Raw genomic sequence first — 19,807 nt, 5'->3', positions numbered from 1 at the left:
GAGAGAGAGAGAAGACAAACTTGCCCTTGCCCGTGTGGCTCATCTTGGTTGGGCATCTTCCGGTGCACTGACAGGCTGCCAGTTGCTGGTTTGATTCCCAGTCAGAGCACATGCCCAGGTTTTGGGCTTGATCGCCAGTAGGGGGCGATGTTTCTCTCTCTTTCTCTCTCTCTCTCTCTCTCCCCCCCCCAAAAACAATAAAAACATCTTTTTAAAAAAAGACGAAACTCAAAGCAGCCATTATAACTATAGGGTAACCAAAGAAATAAAAGAAGCTTGCTTTAAAAACTAAAGGAAGGTATAATGGCAAGGTCTTATTAAATAGAGAATATCAATAAAGACATAGAAATATTATTTTTAAATATGAACCCAATGAAGAAATGAGAAGAAAAAAAACAGAACGGGAAACTTTTTTCAAATATCTGATAAGAGAACTGCATCTGGAATATATAAAGAACTCCTACCACTCAATACTAAAGAGACAAATAACCCAATTTAAAAATGGGCAAAGAATCTGAATAAACAGTTCTGCAAAGCAGTGAAACAAATCACCAATTAAGCACATTAAATGATGTTCAACACCATTAGTCATTAGTCAAGGGAAATGCAAATCAAAGCCACAAGATGCCACTTCACACCCACTAGGTTGGCTATAATAAAAAACGACAGAGACGGGCAGGAGCGGATGTGCAGAAACCGGAGCGCTCAGCGCTGCTGCTGGCAGGCAGCCGGGCGGCCACTTTGGAAACAGCCTGGCTGTTCTCACCCTCAAAAGGTTGAATGTAGAGCTGCCACACTACTCAACAATTACACTGCTAGGTACAGATACGCAAGAGAAATGAAAACATAACGACCACACAAAGCTGCGAATGTTCAGAACAGCATTGTTTGTGATAGCCAAAAATCTTTAATCTGATGATGTCCAATTTATCTGTGGTTTTTCCCTTGATCTTGGCTTGCTTACCTTGCAGGAACTTGTGCATCTGCCTTAGTATACAGATAATTCTCTAAGGCCACTGAGTCTTGGAAAAATTAAGAAGACCGGGCAAAAATGGACCAAATATTCCAGTAAGAATAGGAAAGCTAAACGCCCTGAGCTCTGCTCTAGGGATAAATGGAAACTTGGAGAAAGTCTTTTTTAGTGAGGGTAAGAGTGTCTCATCGCCATGGCAAATTTGCCTTTGCCCCTCCGAGCTGGATCTACAGGGGAGGTGTCAGGGCCTGTTTCCTATCAATTACATCACCAATGGATCCAAAACACTACGAAATAAATCTGCAATAATCTAGCAGCCTAGTAATTTAAGAATATCACCTAAAAAGTTCATTCATATTCCTTCAAAACAATAACATAGCCAATGCAAGAAGCCAAAAGTTTGCCAAAGAATTTTTATTTCACATGAGTTTATTTCAACAATTAAAGTCTCATTAACACGATAGGGGAAAGACAAATATAAAACAAAGCAAAAGCATGTGGTACTCACAACACACTTTTTATTGTTTCAGAGTAAAAGTATTTCTTACAGAGAAGGAACAAGATGTGTAAAGCAGTTAATAAGAAACTGCAGGGGAAAAAATGTAAAATTTCTGAAAGTATTTCAAAATAACTTCTCTATTTTGTAATTAGAACAATGATCGTTTCACTCTGCTGCCCTGAGATAACAATAGCTCCCATTTGCTGTATGTTCGTGCCATCCCATGCACTGCACTAAGCCTCTTACGTGGATGGCCTCACTGAATCTTCATCTGCAACAAAAGTCACCCAGAAGATCCTCAAAGTTCCCCTGAAGTGCCTACCCTGCCCTGCAGCTCTGAAGCTCTTCTAACTTGTCCCTGTTCTGAGAGCTATAACAGAGCTGGGTTTCTTTTAAACCAATCTTCACAGAAAGGATTCAAGTTTTTTTCTACCCTATTACAGTGATGTTCTAGATCATTCTTTCATCCAAACAAACATTTATTATCAACTGTTTTCCAGGGACTGTTCTCAGACACTTGAGCTACAAAAATAAAAGATGGTACTTCTCCCCAAGACAGTGAAGACAATAGAGAGACTGAATAGAAACAGAGAATGCTAGGAGGGCTCAGGAGAGTAGGGTATCAGGGAAGACTTCCTGGAGGAGGTGACATCTGAGCAGCGTTTTAAAGGCTGACTAGAAGTTAGAAAAGAAGAAGGAAAGGCATGCTGTGTACAAGAACAGCACGTGCAAAGGCACTGACATAAGAAGCATGGCCCATTCAGGAAATACAAGCAGCTGATCACCGCTGAAAGGTGCAGTGCAAGGGTAAAGAGAGGCGAGGTCAGCAGGGTTTCTGTCCCGAAAGGTCATACAAAGGAGACTGGAGTTCACTCAGATGAGGGTAGAAAACCACACAAGAGCTGTCAACCAGGCCTCCACTCAATCTCTGCTCTTAGACTGCTGTTCACCCAGCAGACCCAAATCCACGTGCCCAGCACACAAGGCCCTTCAGGTGCTGTCTGCAATAGCACCTCCTCCCACTGCTGCTCTCTGCTCCAAAGAAGCCTTGGATCCTGAGTCCCTTTGTTTCCACTCCCACCCTTTGCAGGCCACTCTCAACTTCACCTCAGACTGATCTGAATTGCCTGTGAGCTCCACAGCTCCTGCGTACACTTGTCCTTGACGCTTAACAGCAGCAGAGGGCGGAAGAGGCCCGTAAATACTTTGGGGACTGCTGGCATTCCTAACAAGCTCCCAGGTGATCCAGTGCCGCAGGTCCAGGGAGCACAATTTGAGTAGTGAGCAGCTAGAACAGCACTTTCCATACTGAGAAGAAAGAGCTCTTTTTAAAATTTCCAATCTACCACGGACCAGTACTTTCAGAAAATAAAATAAAGATATAGTCAATAATATTATAATAACTATGCATGGTGTCAGGTGGATACTAGACTTATTGGGGTATAGAGATGTCTAATCTCTATATTGTACAGATGAAGCTAATATAATATAGTATGTCAACTGTAATTAAAAATAATTTAATAATAAATGAATTATAAGAAAAATAAAAATTTTTAAAAGACATGCAAAATGGAAGTCCCAACTTTGTACATTATTGGATTCAATAAACATAATAATCTTACTCTGCCAAATGGCACAGGCCAGCTGAGCTCTCCCACCATTTCCTTCCATGCCCACAACTCCAGATGCAGACACACAAGAAATCACGGCATGCTCACAGCCAGGTCTAATGTCCACTGTTAAATTCTACGGGCGAAGGAGGCGATGTACGCAAAGAATGCAAAGAATTTGCTTTGGGGCTTCATGAATATATTCCCCGCTAAAATGAAGTCTATTAAAAATAGCTTTTGAGGAGGATGAGTGGAGTCCCAAACATGTGACCACCTACCTTGCCACTCTCCCCCGGAGATCCCCCAAACCCGACAGCTGACGCAACTCCAGAGTCTTTAAGGCAGAGTTAGTTCCATAGCTAATGTTGTCCCGGGCGCGGATCTGCTCCTGGAGTACCTGGGCAACACAGAAGACCACAAGGGAGTCACTTGAGAATTTACATGATTCCACAAAACCATTTTAAATAAGAACGTTGAACTCCTTTCAAAAGAGGCTCTTTTTAACAGTTACCTGGTATGTAAAGAGAACCAGGGCCTAAGACAGAGGAGAGAGACCTTAGGGATCACACCCACACCGAGTCCCTTAATTTACCGATAAAAACACTGAGACTCAGGTGTCAAGTGACTTGATGGAGGTCCAGCTGCAGGAAGAAGCAAAGCCCAGACTGGGACCCTGGGCTCTTGGTTATGTATTTTTACCACTCCAGGATGTTTCTGGATAGTCACTGTTTTAGGTGAACAATCCCTGCATTTATTAAAAAGTAATAAATCAAGAGCAAGGAGGAGAGTGGGGCATCAGACAAATGGGTCCCAATTCTGGTTGCTCCAGCTGTGTGGTCCTGGGCAAGTGTGTCAGGTTCTCTGAGCTTCCTTTCTCTCATCTGTTAATAGGAATGGTGACTAAACTCTCAAGGCCGCTGTGAATGTTACATAAGATACACAGAAAGCACTTAGCACAATGCCTGGCACACAGTAAATACAGCCAATGCTGATCTTTCAGGTAATTATTCAATGACAGTACTTCTGCCGGAATGGCAGAATGCGTCCCATAGGAAAGGCAGAAAACGAAAGCAGGACTGCTTGAAGGGTTAAGTGACCCGACCTAAGAGCATGACCTTGGGGAGCACCCATCCTGGGAAACCTTCAAAGGAGCGACGGAGATGCGGACACCCCCGGGGTTCACTGAGCATGTCCTGGGAGGGGCAGACATGCACCAGATCCACCCAGCCCCCTGCGAGGGGGGAGCTCAGGATGCCCCGTTACCCACCAGGACGCGAGGCACAGACAGCTGGAATGACACGTCCAGTCACCTGGGTAGCACGTGGCTAGCCAGGACCGCAGTGCCTGCCAAACACAGGAAGGAAGCTGAAGCTGAAGCTGAAGCTGAAGCACTCACCGACAGACAGACAGACAGGCAGGCCAGAAAACCTGAGTCCTAAGCAGCAGGAGACCCCTCAGCAGCAAAAGGTTACATCGGACGTTTCTTTCAAACATGTCCTTCTTCTTGGCACATCTCCCTCCCCCACCCTCCTCCTCTGCCACCTTCTGTCCTTCACACTCCCCCTCACGGCCACCACCGCCCCTCTCCTTCTTTTCAAGGGAAAAGCTTTTGGTGTCTTGGATCCATTCCCTTTGGGCCACTTTTTAAAAGCATTTTCTATTTGCTTGATGTCAGCTTAAATATTTATTCATTCTCTTGTTTTACTCTCTTTTGGTAATTTTAAAAAATGAGTACACTGTTCCTTTATTTTTATTATTTCTTTCTCAATAACAAAGACTTTTTTCAGTACAGTACTTTCTGTGTCCACAGGTTAGGTATGACATGTTTTCTTTTTTACTGTTTTAATTTCAGTTTTGAATTCCTCCGTTATCTAAGGATGACTTAGAATTGTTTCTCCATTTTCAAGCTAAGTGTTTTTCATCATTTTATTACTTATTTCTAATTGTATTGGATTATGATTTTAAAAATATGGTCTGTACTATATTTACTATTTTGAAGGTATTAAGGTTTGTTTTGAGGCACAGGGCTGATTTTTTTTTTTTTTTTTTTTTAACCCTCACCCGAGGATATTTTTTCCATTGCTTTTTAGGGAGGGGGAGAGAGAAACATCGATGTGAGAGAGACACACTGATTGGTTGCCTCCCACACGCACCCCGACTAGAGCTGGGGATGGAGCCTGCAACTGAGGTACGTGCCCTTGGCCGGAATTGAACCAGGGAGCCTTCAGTCCCCAGGCCAACGCTCTAACCACTGAGCCAAACTGGCTAGGGCATGACTGATTTTTTTTAATGTTCCATGCAAAAAACTATTGGAGGAACTAAAGTTTCAAAATTGTCTACTAGATTGAGTTTGCTGATTCAGTTATTCATTTTTCCCCACATCTTCTCTATTTTTGTCTATTGGATCTCAGCTTAAATGAGATATGAATTCTCCCACTTAAAGTATTTTCATTAAGTTCTCACACTTTTATTACTTTTTAATATATATTTAGTGGCCATCTGGCACAGATAGATTTATAATAAGTGGCCATAACCATTATATAATAACCTTCTTTATGTGGTTTAGTGCTTTTACTATTAAGTTTCATCTTACCAAACAGTAGCATCACTACTATGCTTTATAAGTAATAAGGCAAACACTTGATTAACTGTCCACCAGACACCACATTAGTGCTTTGAGCATGTTAACTCATTTAATCCTCATGACAGCCTGTGAGGAAGGTACTTTCATCAGCCCCACTTCCCAGGTGCTGAAATCCCTAAGCAGTTAAGTAACTTGCCCAAAGCCACAGTCAAAAAGCAACAGAGCTGGGGTTTGAATTGGGAAGTCTGGCTCCAGGGACTGTGCTCTCAATCATGACACCAGCCTGCTTTGTTTGTGTTTTCATTCATCCTTTCACCTCATTTTATATTTATAATTTATGTTGCTTTTACTTGCTCGTTTCCTTTCTCCTTTACGTATTTTGACTGATTTAATCAGGTCACCATCCATTGCCTTTCCTCCCCTTTTTAACTGGGAGACGTACATGGACGCTGCTGTTCCAAGAATGGTTACCTTCCTTTCTCCAATGTTCATAACCATACACATGTCTCCCCCAGGAGATTGCGGTTCAATTCCCGGTCAGGGCACATGCCCCGGTTGCGGGTTTGATCCTCAGTCGGGGACGTGCAGGAGGCAGCCCATCAATGACTCTCATCATCATTGATGTTTCTATCTCTCTCTCCCTCTCCCTTCCTCTCTCTGAAATCAATAAAGACATATTTTTTTTAAAAAAATCATCCTTCCCTCACCCTGAAGGATGAGTGATAAACTGAAAGGGTATAGAATTCTTGACTTTCCTCCCAGTGAATGTCAAGGCTGACAGGAAGTCTGATACTTCTTCCTCTATAAGTACCTTGGCTCCTTATACCTAGAAGCTTAGAAGACTTTTTCCTTCATCTTTGGAGTTCGGGGATTTTATCAGAATGTACCTAATTGTGGCTCTTTTTTTTTTTAATCAATTCTACCTGGAACTCAGTGAACTTTTCAATCTGTAGGTACAGATATTTTTTTCAACTCAGGTAAATTTTCTTCTATGTAACTATTGTTTCTTCTCCATCTGCTTCTTTGTCTCCTGCTGGAGCTCCCACTATTCATATGCTGGGTGTCCTGGATCTGTCCTCCAAGTCTTGTACCTTTTCCCTCATGGTTTCTCTTTCTTTGTATTTGGCTCTGATGTTTCACCACTTTTCTACTTTGTCTCATGGACAACTAATTCAATTCTTTAAAGTAACTATCCTTGTTTCTAGTTCATCTACTGACTTTTAAAAAGTTAAGTTCAAGGAAGAAATTTAATTCTGTACCCGGGTGTACTAAAGGGCCTTGTCTTAGTCACCTGGGGCTGCTTTAGAAAAATACCAGACTGAGTGGTTTATAAACAACCCACACTTATTTCTCATCATTCTAGAGGCTGGAAGTCTGAGATCAGGATGCCAGCATGGTTGCTTCCTAGGGAGGGCAGCTGCCTTCTTGCCGTATCCTCACGTGGCAGAGACAGTGAGCTCTGGTCTCTTCCTCTTCTTAGGAGAGCACTAATCCCATAATGGGAGCCCCACACTCATGACTTCATCTAAACCTAATTATAACCCAAGGCCCCACCTCTAAATGCCATTGCATTGGAGGTTAGGGCGTCAACATAAAAATTTGGGGAGGGACACAAACATTCAGTCCATAGCATGTCCTAATTCTTTCTCATTCAAGGTCTACCTGTTTCCTATTTTACTCAGGCCTGTTCTAAGGGCTGTGCTTACTCTTCCTCCTTTTGGCTGCTGGGCTCCCTTAGGTTTGATGTTTTTGTTCGACGATCACTAGAGTGAGATTAAGTAGGTGGTCCTGGGTGTAGTGGAAGGAGCTTATGAACTGGAGGTGCAGCTTGCGTCCAGGTGAGGTGCCAGGAGGTAGCCTCTCTGTGTCCTGCCCTGTGCAGCCCTCCTGGAGGCAGTGGGGACACAGCCCACCTCTGCAGCCCCTCCCCACCTCCAACTCCCCCTCCAGGGAGCACAGAAGACTGGCTCAGTCACATGGTGCATGGCGGGGACACTGGCCTACACTCTCTGACCCCTAAACCACAGTGTCTAGGACCTTACTTCCAGGCCTCTCAGGCGAGGTCTCTGCTGGCTTCCCCAGGCCTTCCTGCCTGTCTAGCCCAGCTGTTCAGGAAGGTGGCACTGGAACTGGGAATAGTGGAGGAAGTCACACTAAGCCACCACCTTCCCATTACTTCCTACACCAATCTAAGGGTTTCTTAAAGCTACATTCACGTGTATATACTTGCTACTATTTATTTCTAGGAATGTGATGATTTCTGATACACTGAAAATTTGCAGTCCAATTTGCAAATGAACAGGAAAGCCCCACTAGACAATATAATTGTGCTTGCATAAATTGTTTTTGTGCTCCCTTTTCCTAACTATTTTTAAGTATAACATACATGCAGAAAAGTGCACTCACATCATGTAGAGTTTTCAAACATCCTGGTAAAAAGCAAAAATTAGGAATGTGGGGATTCTGTATACCTTATTGGAAACCTGGGTTGAGCCACTATAGACGGAGTGACAGTGACAATAAAAAAATATATTTCACTGAAAGGAATGTGGAACTGTTAGGCCTATCTGTTATTTCTGTAGTTTCCAGCTTTTTCTGAATGAACCCGCTCAATTAAGAAGAATACAAGCCAGTTACAATCACCTGTGAATGACTAAAACGTTAGTCATCCCAACATTCTTGCAAAAAACCTTCAGATGTGACTAATCTGGCTCTAACACTCTCCCACTGATGAAAAGGCGCTGGTGTGCACTCTCTCTTGAGACAAAGTAACAGTTATTGGTTATGGTTAATAAAAAGGAATACTTGCTTTTTTGTATACAATGCTTGCAACCTTTGTTTATAACAAGGCTTAAGACCAGCAGCTCTCAGACATGTTTTAGGTGCATAAGGATCCCTAGGTGGTTGTAAAACACACAAATTCCCATGCCCCACTCCCAGAGAATCAAATCTGAGAAATGGGCCCAGACATAAAGTTACGGTCCACAGACCATGCCTGGAGAAACACTGCGTTAGACATTGTAGACATGACAAAGGCTCAAACCGATCATTTCACTTGAGTTGTTTCTCAGTCAAAAAAATCACTAAGCAAAGAAAAGAAACAGCACTTCACAAAAGAGAAACAAAAATCATTAAAAACACATTTTTTAAAAGTTCGACTTTTCTAGTAAGCAAAGAAACAGGAAATAAAAATCATACCATAAAACGCACCACTGTGGTGTGGATGCTGCTAATGGGGGAGGCCGTGCGTGTGGGGGGGCAGGGAGCTCGTGGGACGCTGTGCATTCCGCTCGGTTCTGCTGTGAACCTAAAACTGCTCTAAAAATAAAGTCTATTTAAAATTAAAAAAACATACCATTTCATCTATTAAAGAAGCAAATATTTTTAATTTATAATACTAAAATGTCTATCAAAAATGCACCTCCTGACACAACTTTCCCACAGCGTGACCCACCAAAATATATTCATAATGTTCATAACCTTTGGCCCAGCAATACTAGTTATTGGAATTAGTTTTAAAGGAAATAATAAGAAAAATGACAAAAATGTGTGCACAAAAACGCCCTTAGAGTGCGATCCACATGCCATACATTTTACAAGGGAGCCACACAGCACATTATGCAACTGGTAAGAGGTTCGGAGAGGGCTTTTGAAAACAAGAGAAAATGTGTACAATTTAATATTAAGCCAAAAGAAAGGATACGAAATAAATACACAGCATGTTCCAGCTGTTATAAGATGTATAGAAAATAATACTAGAATATTAACATTTTGCTTATCTCTAGAGTGGAATTATGGTTAATTCCTCCTTTTTGTATGTTCTATAATGAGCTTACGTTACTTTTATAACCAGAAGGAAAAAAAAGTATGTGCTTGTGCTTTGAGTGCGTTTTAATGCTTAGAAATAAGAGAGGCCCATTTAACTTTCAGATGGATAAGACTTTGTATTAGAAGTGCTTTCTTTGAATAATACAAAAAACAATTATACCTGACCTTAACACAATATTCATGTTACTGAAAACTGTGAGAACAGAAGGTACTAGAGAGTTTACTACTTAAAGGAATTCTGTGATGAAGTCTTAGGAAACAATCCCTCTAAAAGCCAGTAATGTTCCCTAATTTGTCACTTTGGAACAATACATCATCATGCTGTGTTTACTTAAAAAAGGTTACAACCCTTAGTATATCATCAAGTCTCCATCCCTTTCAATTCAGTTCAAGAAACTGTTTTCTGCATGCCTGCTGTGTGCTGTGCGCCAGGCCTGCCTTCAGGGAGCTCAGTTCCAGCAGGAAAGACCACAGGATGGTAAGTGGGTGGCCTAACCCCATACAACAGCATTTCACGCAAGCAAAGAGGCCAGCCACCTTGAAAAAGTGATGTCACAAGTCTTCATCTAGTTTCTTAAGATATGTCCTGTCTTTAAAGAAGCCCCCTTCCCAAAGACAGTAGAGAGTTCCCCTCATGTGAGCTCCACAGCACTACACCGCGCAGTTTATACTAAGGACCCCTGTCCCGTGCCGGGACCTCACCCACCCAGACCACGAATGCTGCCTAGGAATGACCATGGAAGAAACAGCTGTCTGTGTTTCTCCTCCAACTCTTCCTAGATATGAGGATTTAGAAATGAAAGTAGGACTCCTGTGTTACCTGGAGAAAGTCCCGACTCCCGCAGGGAAGGGCCTCCTCAGACAGAGTCACCTGCCGCATGCTGTTTACTCATCCCACTAAGACTTAAACCTCCTGCAGTTGCAGCCACATATATGAGATTGCCTTCCTGGCATTTTTATCTGGACATCAGTGGGCCCCTGAACTTGCCCACTCCTAAGCACAAGTCTTCCCACCTCCAACATGGAGAAGGCCTGTCAGATCTCCAAAACAGATGGAGAACCATCCACTTCTCTCCATCTCCAAGGTGAGTCCCTCAATCCAAGCTGCAATCCCCTCACCCCTGAATTGCCACAGCAGCCCCCAACAGTCCCCTCACCCCTGAACTGCCACAGGGGCCCCCAACCCAACCCCCTGCCTCCATTCTTGCTCTCCTACAATCCCTTCTCACACAGTAGCCAGATGATCCCCTTTTTTGAAACACAAATCAGTCTGTAAGCAACAGGAGGACAAGAGATTTTTATCTGTTTTATCCACAACTATATTCCCAGCACCAAGAGTGTGAATGAATTCAATTCCTTTGCTTAAAAATGAATCATGGCTTCCCATTTCCAAATGCCCGGCTTCCTATCATAGCCTTCAAGGCTAATGATCTGGTGCTTTTCCCAGCTCATGACACCCAGTCCCACTTGTCCCCTTTCTGCTCCTCAAACATGCCAAGTTTCTTCCTGCAGTTCCCTCTTTCTGGAATGTTCTCTGCCCCATGTGTCTCCTCCCCCAAAGCCTTGGCTTGCCTGGCCCCTTCTGTCATTCTAGTCTCAGTTCACATCACCTTACATCCCTACTACCCTTCCTGAAACAGCCACACAATCACTCCCCATCATATTATCAGAGCCCTGACTTAGGCTGAAATCACCTTTGTTACTTAGCGTTCACTCCCATAAACCCAGCTAGAATGCACAGCAGGCCTAAGAGCAGCAGCCTTGTATGACTGGGTCCCTACGGTAGCCCCAGGGCCTCTAACAATGCCTGGCTCCCAGTGGGGAGCTGAGTAACTTATCAATTCGTTTAACTCCATGTTCCAGGATTTGGTTTTCTACACTGAGCACTCAGAGACTATAGCTAGCTAGTGCCCAGAGGTGATCAGGTCCTCAAAAATAAACTTAGACTAGCAAAAATATATGGAGACAAGGGCTGGCACCAGAACACCAATTAGTTAATGTACACTGAAAAAACTCTATCAACAGAACTGAAGAAATACTCAAATTCCCTTCAATTCACTGTCTTCACCCCCTAGAGCCATGCCACACAACAAGCTACGTCTAGTGGGTAGAGTGAAAGCAAAATGAATTTGGATAATGTAATGGTTAGTTATATGTCAACTAGGCTGAGGCATGGAATGCCCCAGATAGCTAGTTAAACAGTATTTCTGGGGGTATCTATGAGGATGTTTCTGGAAGAGATTAGCATTTGAAAAGGTGAATTGAGTAAAAGTAGAGGGACCTCCTCAAAAATGAGGTGGCTTCATCCAATCCTTTGAGAGTCTGAATAGAAAGAGAGGGGGAGAAGCTGGAATCTGACTTCTACCTGACTGAGCTGGGACATCAATTTTTCTCCCGTCCTCAGCACTCCTGGCTCTCAGGCCTTCAGACCTGGACTGGAATCTACTCTATCAGCTCTCTGGCTCTGAGGCCTTCAAACTATCTCCCTAGCTTTCCCAGGTCTTCTGCCTGCAGATAGCAGGACTTCTCAGTCTCCATAATCATGTGAGTCAATACCTTATAGTAAATAAAGTTTATATGTATATCCTACTGGTTCTGCTTCTCTGGAGAACCCTAACACAGATGATAATCACCAAAGTCCCCCTGCTGATAGGCCTGTTCCAATGGCACAAGATCACTGAGCTGCAGGCCAAGATTCTCTTTTTAGGTAAAAGACATGAAGTCCAGGAGCCAAGACTCCTCACTGCCAGCGCTAGATGTACCAGTTCCCATCTGTTCACCCCTGTCCACGCCTCTGTTTCAACATGTTAACAAAGCCCAACTCTGCACTCATCGCTTGAGTTCAGAACGCCCATTTGTAAATTATTAAACTAACAAACTATGTATAATCTAGTCAATTAGATGAAGGCTTGACACAGGTTCCCATAAGTCAATTAGGTCAAAGCCAAACCCCAAGCCAGTGGGACCTTATGAAGCATGGCAACCAGGAGTAGGGCCACAGATCCCGCTGCCTAGTTCCCCAAAGACACAGTAAAAGCTCTAAGGGGACATGGGGTCCCAACCACCTCCCCAAACCATCAAGTTGGCATGGAAAGGAAAGCTTACCACCAACAAAAGGGCCATGGACTGCTCACCAGGATCTGGCTTCCTGGGATTGATAAGAAATTTTAAAAAGGCAGTATGGATAATCTAGACATGCAAAATTCATAGTTGACTATATTACCTCTTCTAAATTTATAATGATGACGATAATTTGTGGAAAGTTTCTAAAGAATAAATAATTGATAACATACTCCACATCACAAGGTAAACTGCCAATGGAGACAATGGGTGGGAAGGTATTTAAACAATATATTCTTTCATTCAGCATTTGTCAAGCACCCCCTGAGTACTAGTACACAAGAATCATCTGCTTTGACATTGGAATCTACTAACAGAACATGGGCAATAATTACAGGGTCCTGGAAAGGCCAAGGTCCCTGGAGACACTGATTATGCAACATTTATTGAGCTCCTACTATGTGCTAGACATTGGTAGGTGCTAAAAATAGAAAAATGAAGACTTGGTTCTACTTCTTAAGGATCACATAGACTAGCAATTTGACAATATATTTTACTTTTCTTCCTGTGTATAACTGTTCAGAGCCATATGGCAGAGAATTAGAAAGACTTATCTAGGCAAATTTACCAAGATGTAGTACTAACATTAACTTACTTTAACTAGCTCTATAAGGAGTCTGGAGTGAGCTTTATATGTTAAGACTGGCTTCAGCTTTTCTTACACAATATCACCTGCAGGGACATATTTTTATAAAAGAAATGCCCAGTAAAATTTTACTGAGTGAACTGAAAAATATGTGTAAATTGGTAATAAAAATAATTTTAGAACCAGACAATTTACAGAAGAAATTCATTAAGAATCTACAGACAGCCCTGGCCAGTGTAGCTCAGTGGGCTGGGCATCATCCATGCACCAAAATGGTTGCTGGTTCGATGCCCAGTCAGGGCACATGCCCAGGTTGCAGGCTCTATTCCAGACAGGGGGTCATGCAGGAGGCAGCCAACTGATGTTTCTCTCTCAAATCAGTGTTTCTTTCTCTCTCTCCATCTCCCTCCCTTTCTCTCTAAAAATCAATAGAAAATAAATACTCTACAGACAAAAAAATACACTTTTCACATAATTTAAATACAGTTTGCATATCACCATACCTCTTTGCTTTAAATATGTAAACATGATATTTGCATAATACCCACCCTCCCAATTTTATATTACTTATAAAGACCTCTTTTTAGTACTTTAAAATTTTTAGTATCCTAAATAAATAAAATTTTAATCTACACCATGATTTCTTTTTTTTTTTAAGTTTGGCTGTAATGTGGCAATTTTGATGTTTCATCAAGCATCCTAATTTTGGTTACATTTGAGTAAACATACTCAGGCTTATAATATATATAAAACCATGTAATTAGTTTTTCATATCAGAGTCTACTAAGCTTCCAAACTTCCTTCTGTTACTTTATAATGATGTATAGTTATTACCAGTCATAAAAGTACATGCTCATGTGTGTAATTTTTTTTACCAGAGTTAGATTTTACTCAGTCTCCCGCTTTACAGTGGAATCATCTTTTCATTTGCAAAATTGCAAACTGCAAAAATTATATGTAAATTGGAAAGAGTGTTGTCTGCTAAGGCAAGAGTAATTATTACATAAAATGTGTTTCAGATGGAAAAACAGCAGATTTGAAATAACTTTAAAACTCGTTGCACTGCAAATTGTTAAAAAATCATCTTAAAGAAACACATTAAAGAAAAATTGTTATAAACACAACTTAAATAATTAGCAAAAGCCTAAATGATTGATGACTTTGGATTTCTAGCTATGTTTGCTAGTGCCTCAAATTAGCTGTTCAATGAATTCACATTAAATAATGATGAGGCAGGGAGAAACTCGGTGAGATCTAAAGCTAGAATTACCTAGTTTCATGAAGAAATTCTTGAAGGAGTAGAAATGCTCAGAAAGCAAACAGTGGCTGACTAGCGCTGCCTGTCGCATTTGGAGGTTGGTCACCTAAGATTGGGGTTCTAGACAAGCTTCCAGAAGGCGAAGCAGAAAAGTAAAAGGAGCATATTGTTAGAGCTTAATACCCTGGGTTTAGTCTCAGCACTGACACTTACTGGCCTTGAGACCTCAGGCAAGTCCCTTCATTTGCCTGGGCCTCTGAAGCCTCATCTGAAAAGGAACACAGTTTGCACAGGTGACCTCAGGGCCTGTCTCTTCTAGCCCTTTTTGCTACCAGCGAATCTGCAACTGGCCTCCCTCTGAATTGGGCATGTATTCACTTAATAAGCATTCATGGTATTTACATTGTGCTGGACAATGCAAAGATGAGTAAGACAAGGTCCCTTTCTTTTTGAAGAGCTCACAATCTATCAAGGGAACCAGACTCGTGAAAACACCAATGTCAATCCTGTTCAGTAAATGCTATGGTAACCGTGGCAAGTGCATTAAAAGAAAGGGAACCGAGGGCTTCCTAGAATGAAGCAGCTATAAATCAGCATTGAGGGCTCAGCTGAAGCTGGAAATTGTATGTTTAAAATAGTTCTGATTGTTGAATTAGTACACAGTAGCTACCAAGTGGGAAATTATTCTCCAGATCCCAGAGTTGACAGGAAAAATCAAGTCCAGGCTTTTCTAAGGGTAGAGTTACACGCTGCTTTTACCCGGGGCAGTACTGCCAGACTAGATCGGCTCCCGTCTCTAGTCTGTCCACCACCCAAGTGAACAAAGGCAGCCCAGCTGAGTACTCACAGGCAATGCTGGCCCTGGAAAGAATGGGGAGGTCACACTATTTTCTAAGATGAAACATAGGGGTGTTTGTATTTTTAAAAGACACACTTCTTTGCCACTGGTTGAGAGGATGGGAACCTGACCATCATTATTTATCCCTAGTCACTTTGATTTTATCTCTCTCCCTCTCTAGATTTGGGTGTGGGGGGCTATCAGGCCCCTAAGTTCTCTCTAACCCCTTTCAAAATTGAAATGTTTAACTTGGGGTTGGCAAGTGATTCAGCCTCTGGGATAAAGCTTTAGCACTCAAATATAAAACTGGAAAGAGCACCCTAAATACAGACACACCTTCCACAAACAAGTAAATTATCTCTGGCAACTTCTTAAATTTTCTTTGCCCCCTCAGATGTCATTAGAGCTCTTTGGTTGCAGGCAATTAAACCTGACTAATTTTGGAGGGGAAACTGAATTTATTGGAAGGCTATAGGGGAGAAGTTCACACAATCGACAAGGCAGGTGGGGATCCTGACTAAGAAAAAGACACAAAAGGCATTATTCCTAGGTCCAAGCAGCAAAAACCACTGGCCAGTATCCCTCGGGGACAGCTGCTGCAAGGAACATGCTCCAGCTGTTTCCAGTCCTTGGATCACTCTACTCATAGGCAGATTTAAGTATACATTTCACCAAATAAGACACACAAATGATAAATTAGCATATGAAAAGGTGCTCAACATCATTAGTCATTAAGAAAATTCAAATGAAAACCACCATGAAAACCACTACACATGCACTATAATGACTATAATAAAAAAGACAGATAATACCAAGCGTTGGTGGGGATATGGAAAAACGGGACACCTCATACATTACTGGTGAGCTGTAAAATAATTAGAGCCACTTTGCAAAATTGTTTGGCTATGTTTTAAAAAGTTAAACAAAAGCTTACTATAAGACCTAGCAATTCCATTCCTAGAAATTTACCCAAGAGAAATGAAAACATATGCCCACACAAAGACTTGTACACAAGTGTTCACAGCAGCTTTATTCATAATAGCTTAAAACTGGAAACAATCCAAATGTCCATTAAGTAATGAAGGGACAAACAGAATGTGGTATATCCATACAATAGGATACTAGTCAGAGATAAAAAGAACATTCTAGAACATGGCTGAATCTCAGAAAGATTATGCTAAATGAAAGAAGCCAGATGCAGAAGACTTCATAAGATTCCGTTTATATGAAATGTCCAGAAAAGACAAAATTATAGAGACAGAAAGCAGATTGGTGGTCGCCTGGGGCTGAGGTAGAGGTAGAAATTGATTGCAAATAGGCTTATATAAATGTGGGGATGTGATAGAAATGTTTTACAACTGAATGGTGTTGATGGATACACAATTCTATATATTTACTAAAAATTATTGATTTGTACATTTACAATGGGTGAATTTTTGTGGCTTTTAAATTATACCTCAATAAGACTGTTAAATACATACATACATATCCAACACCAAAAAAATGAGGCTTAATTTCCTTAGCATAATTAAGACACCATCTCTATGACTTGAAACAAAGGTTTTCCTTAATCTAGTCAATATACTTTTTACTTATATATTTTAAAATTACATGTGAAGGATATTAACAATGTTCAGTGATGGAAGCCCGGGCCCTAAGTGATCTTAAGGTTTCTGAACTAAACTGTGTGATTCCTGTGATCACTCAATTAGTAGCAGTAAATTTACAAATTCTAAAAATAGACAATATTGGCCTTTTACTGGGCTCATTGCAGAGAAAAATAAAGCAATAAAAGAGGATCTGAGAAGCAATTTAAATCTCTAGGTTGTTTGAGTAATAAACTCTATTATATAAAATCATCATCACCTAGAAATATTTAATCAGACGAGCAAAGGCTGACCTAGTAATTGATTTAATAGCTGCGTTCAATGATATGAAGGCTTTTTACAGGGAAACGATTTGACCGGTTCTTCTCTCTCTCCCTTGAGAGCCAAACAAAACAAAGTGATTTAATCATCAGCAAGGTAAATTTAGATTAAACAAAAATAACGCTCACAGTAACTGTATCAAATACCGGAATAAATTTAACTGGGATATTTGTTCAAGCGGTTTCCTTGGTGATCATTAAGAACACAAGCCAGGCGGCTCTGGTGTGAAGGCATCGCCGCCTGGGAGGTGGGAGCTGGCCTTGCCCACCTCCTGCGGTGGAAGGAGTGGGTGGAGAGCACAGCCCGCCTGCTCACCCCCTTACCTCGATATCCCGATTAAGCTGCTTCACTATGGCAGTTATGTTTCTGATGTGCTCCTCCAAGAAAAGCCTGGCCAGGCGGTCGCCGCCCCCTTTGTTTTGCATTTTCTGCAAACTGTTGACGATGTCGTCTTTAATTCGGAAGGCGTGCTCCACGAGGGCGGCGGTCGTCTTCTCGTGGCACAGGATCCTGTCCTCCAGCTGCTCCACTAGGCTGACGGAGTAGGGTGCCATGGTCAGGGACTGGCTGTGTCGGGGCATGGTCCTGACTCGCCTGCGGAAGGGAACCGTGTTACTAGGGTTGCTACTCGAGGAAAGGGCCATATTTAAAGCCAGATTCAAGACTTCCCAGAGAAGACAATGCAAATTATCTAGCCCTACAAGCTAAATGAGGTTTGAGGCAGGGTTTCTGCCCAAAAGAGTTTTCTACGTGAACCAGGCAGCAACTTTAAACAATCGGATCGAGAGAGCAAAGTGTGCAGGTGGCAGCTTCCATGACCTCCAAAAGCAAGAGGCTGGTGGCATTGGGCGCACTGAAATGTCTTCCCAGCATAAGCTGTGTTATCAAGACCAAGCTTATTGACAAAATCTCCCGACAGGCCCTCCTCCTTCCTCCCCCTGAAGCAGTGGTTCCAAACCCAAATGCCTACAAGAGTCAGGGAGGTGACATAAATGAGTGAAGCACACCTCGCGTGATATAATGGGGAGTGGTGAGGGCTTTGGAGAACTGGAAAGGGCATTCCTCAATAAAAGGGAGCCACGATTCTGTTCCGCCCCTAAGTGACCATCTGGGAAGGCCCGGTCCACTTTTCCAGATCATCTGATATTTTAAGAAGATCCAGGAAATCCAGACTTGTATGTGACATCACCTGATTCTTAAGTGGTAACAACTCATTTAAAAAGTATTTAAGATGATGCAGATCAAAAACTGTACTTCCATGAGCCAATATTGGCCTATGGACACCCAGTTTGCAACTTCTGGTTTAAAAGCGTTAGCCGAGACGTCAGTCCCCCAAGTCTCCAGAATTGTATTTCACTGTTGACCAAAAGTACATCTGAAATGCAGGGCCACTGTGAGATCTTCCCCTCTCGTGGTCACTGAGTGGTCCACAGTATCCTACAAATTGAAAGCTGGAGAGGGTACACACACTACTGCTCTTGCCCTTGAACAAAATCATTCTTGGATAATGTAACAGCTGTAAAGCTTCATTGACAATGGCCATCACACCCACTAGCAGCCCTCAAGGGATTGGTGAAAAGAAAAAGTATACCTTAGATGCATATTTTCCGTATATTATACCTTTCCTTGGTGACAAGAGAAGGAAATACAGTGCTCCGTTGGGCCATTTTTCTTTTTTAGTAATTCACATCTGTTGAAAAAATAAGCATTAAATTATTTAACAGCTTATATCTAGAACTTAAATGACCTCTAAAGCATATTACTAAGTTACTAAGTGGATCATATATTATGCTGACACACCGATCAGTTATAGTAGTAAAGACTTTATGTCTTTTTCTATGAAATAAACGGAAAATGTTTCCAAATAAGGAGAAAAGAATCACGCAGAATCAAAGTGCCCCTGAAATTAATATCGCTAAGCCTGGTGAGACAGACCAACAAAGACTGTTAAATGTAGTTTCCTGAAGTTTCCTCACCCCATATCTGTACTTCAAGCTTCAGAATCACTTCGACAGAAACAAGACGGTTTCTGTAACGAGCTTATTCAATCTTGTACTTCTCCTTAGAAATTACAGGAAACTTCCCTAGTAAATTTTATCTCAGCAAATTTAATAAATTATACAACAAGCCTGGCCGGGCGTGGCTCAGCAGTTGAGCGTCGACCTGGGATCCAGGCGATCGGGGTTCGATTCCCGGTCAGGGCACATGCCCGGGTTGTAGGCTCGATCAATGACTCTCTCATCATTGATGTTTCTATCTCTCTCTCCCTCTCCTTTCCTCTCTCTCTGAAATCAATAAAGATTTATTTAAAAAATAAATAAATAAATTATACAACAAAATAAAAGCACTTGTTTCGAAATGAATCTTAAACAATACAGGAGCAGTGGGATCTGACTCGAGGGAGCCTGTCTATCCACTAAGAGACTGAGAATGAAACTCTTCATGAAAACTTTATTGTAAAATATAATCATCCATATTACATCTTGCACATAAGGAACATCTGATCATAACACATTAGAAATCTGAACAAAACTAGAAGGTTTTAAAAATATTCCATTACTTAGGTTTCTCAATACTGTTGTT

General features: G+C 41.8%; 1 protein-coding gene across 2 annotated transcripts in view; it reads right to left on the bottom strand.

The window, feature by feature from the left end:
• FAM81A (family with sequence similarity 81 member A) overlaps positions 1-19,807 on the bottom strand; it is a 62,020-nt gene that overhangs the window by 23,915 nt on the left and 18,298 nt on the right. The window contains exons 2-4 of one of the 2 annotated variants that reach the window (XM_081148562.1): positions 18,845-18,914; positions 17,548-17,818; positions 3,361-3,479 (exon numbers count right to left, since the gene is read on the bottom strand). In XM_081148562.1, coding sequence (XP_081004688.1) covers positions 3,361-3,479; positions 17,548-17,818; positions 18,845-18,891 — 437 coding nt within the window. In that variant the 5' untranslated portion in view covers positions 18,892-18,914. Of the gene's footprint in view, positions 1-3,360; positions 3,480-17,547; positions 17,819-18,815; positions 18,915-19,807 lie in introns of both variants that reach the window. The other variant, XM_081148563.1, reaches the window with a different exon arrangement.

Source organism: Miniopterus schreibersii (genome assembly GCF_964146895.1).
Source record: "Miniopterus schreibersii genome assembly, chromosome: 1".
Lineage (NCBI taxonomy): Eukaryota > Metazoa > Chordata > Mammalia > Chiroptera > Miniopteridae > Miniopterus > Miniopterus schreibersii.
This window is presented reverse-complemented; position numbering and strand designations above follow the sequence as displayed.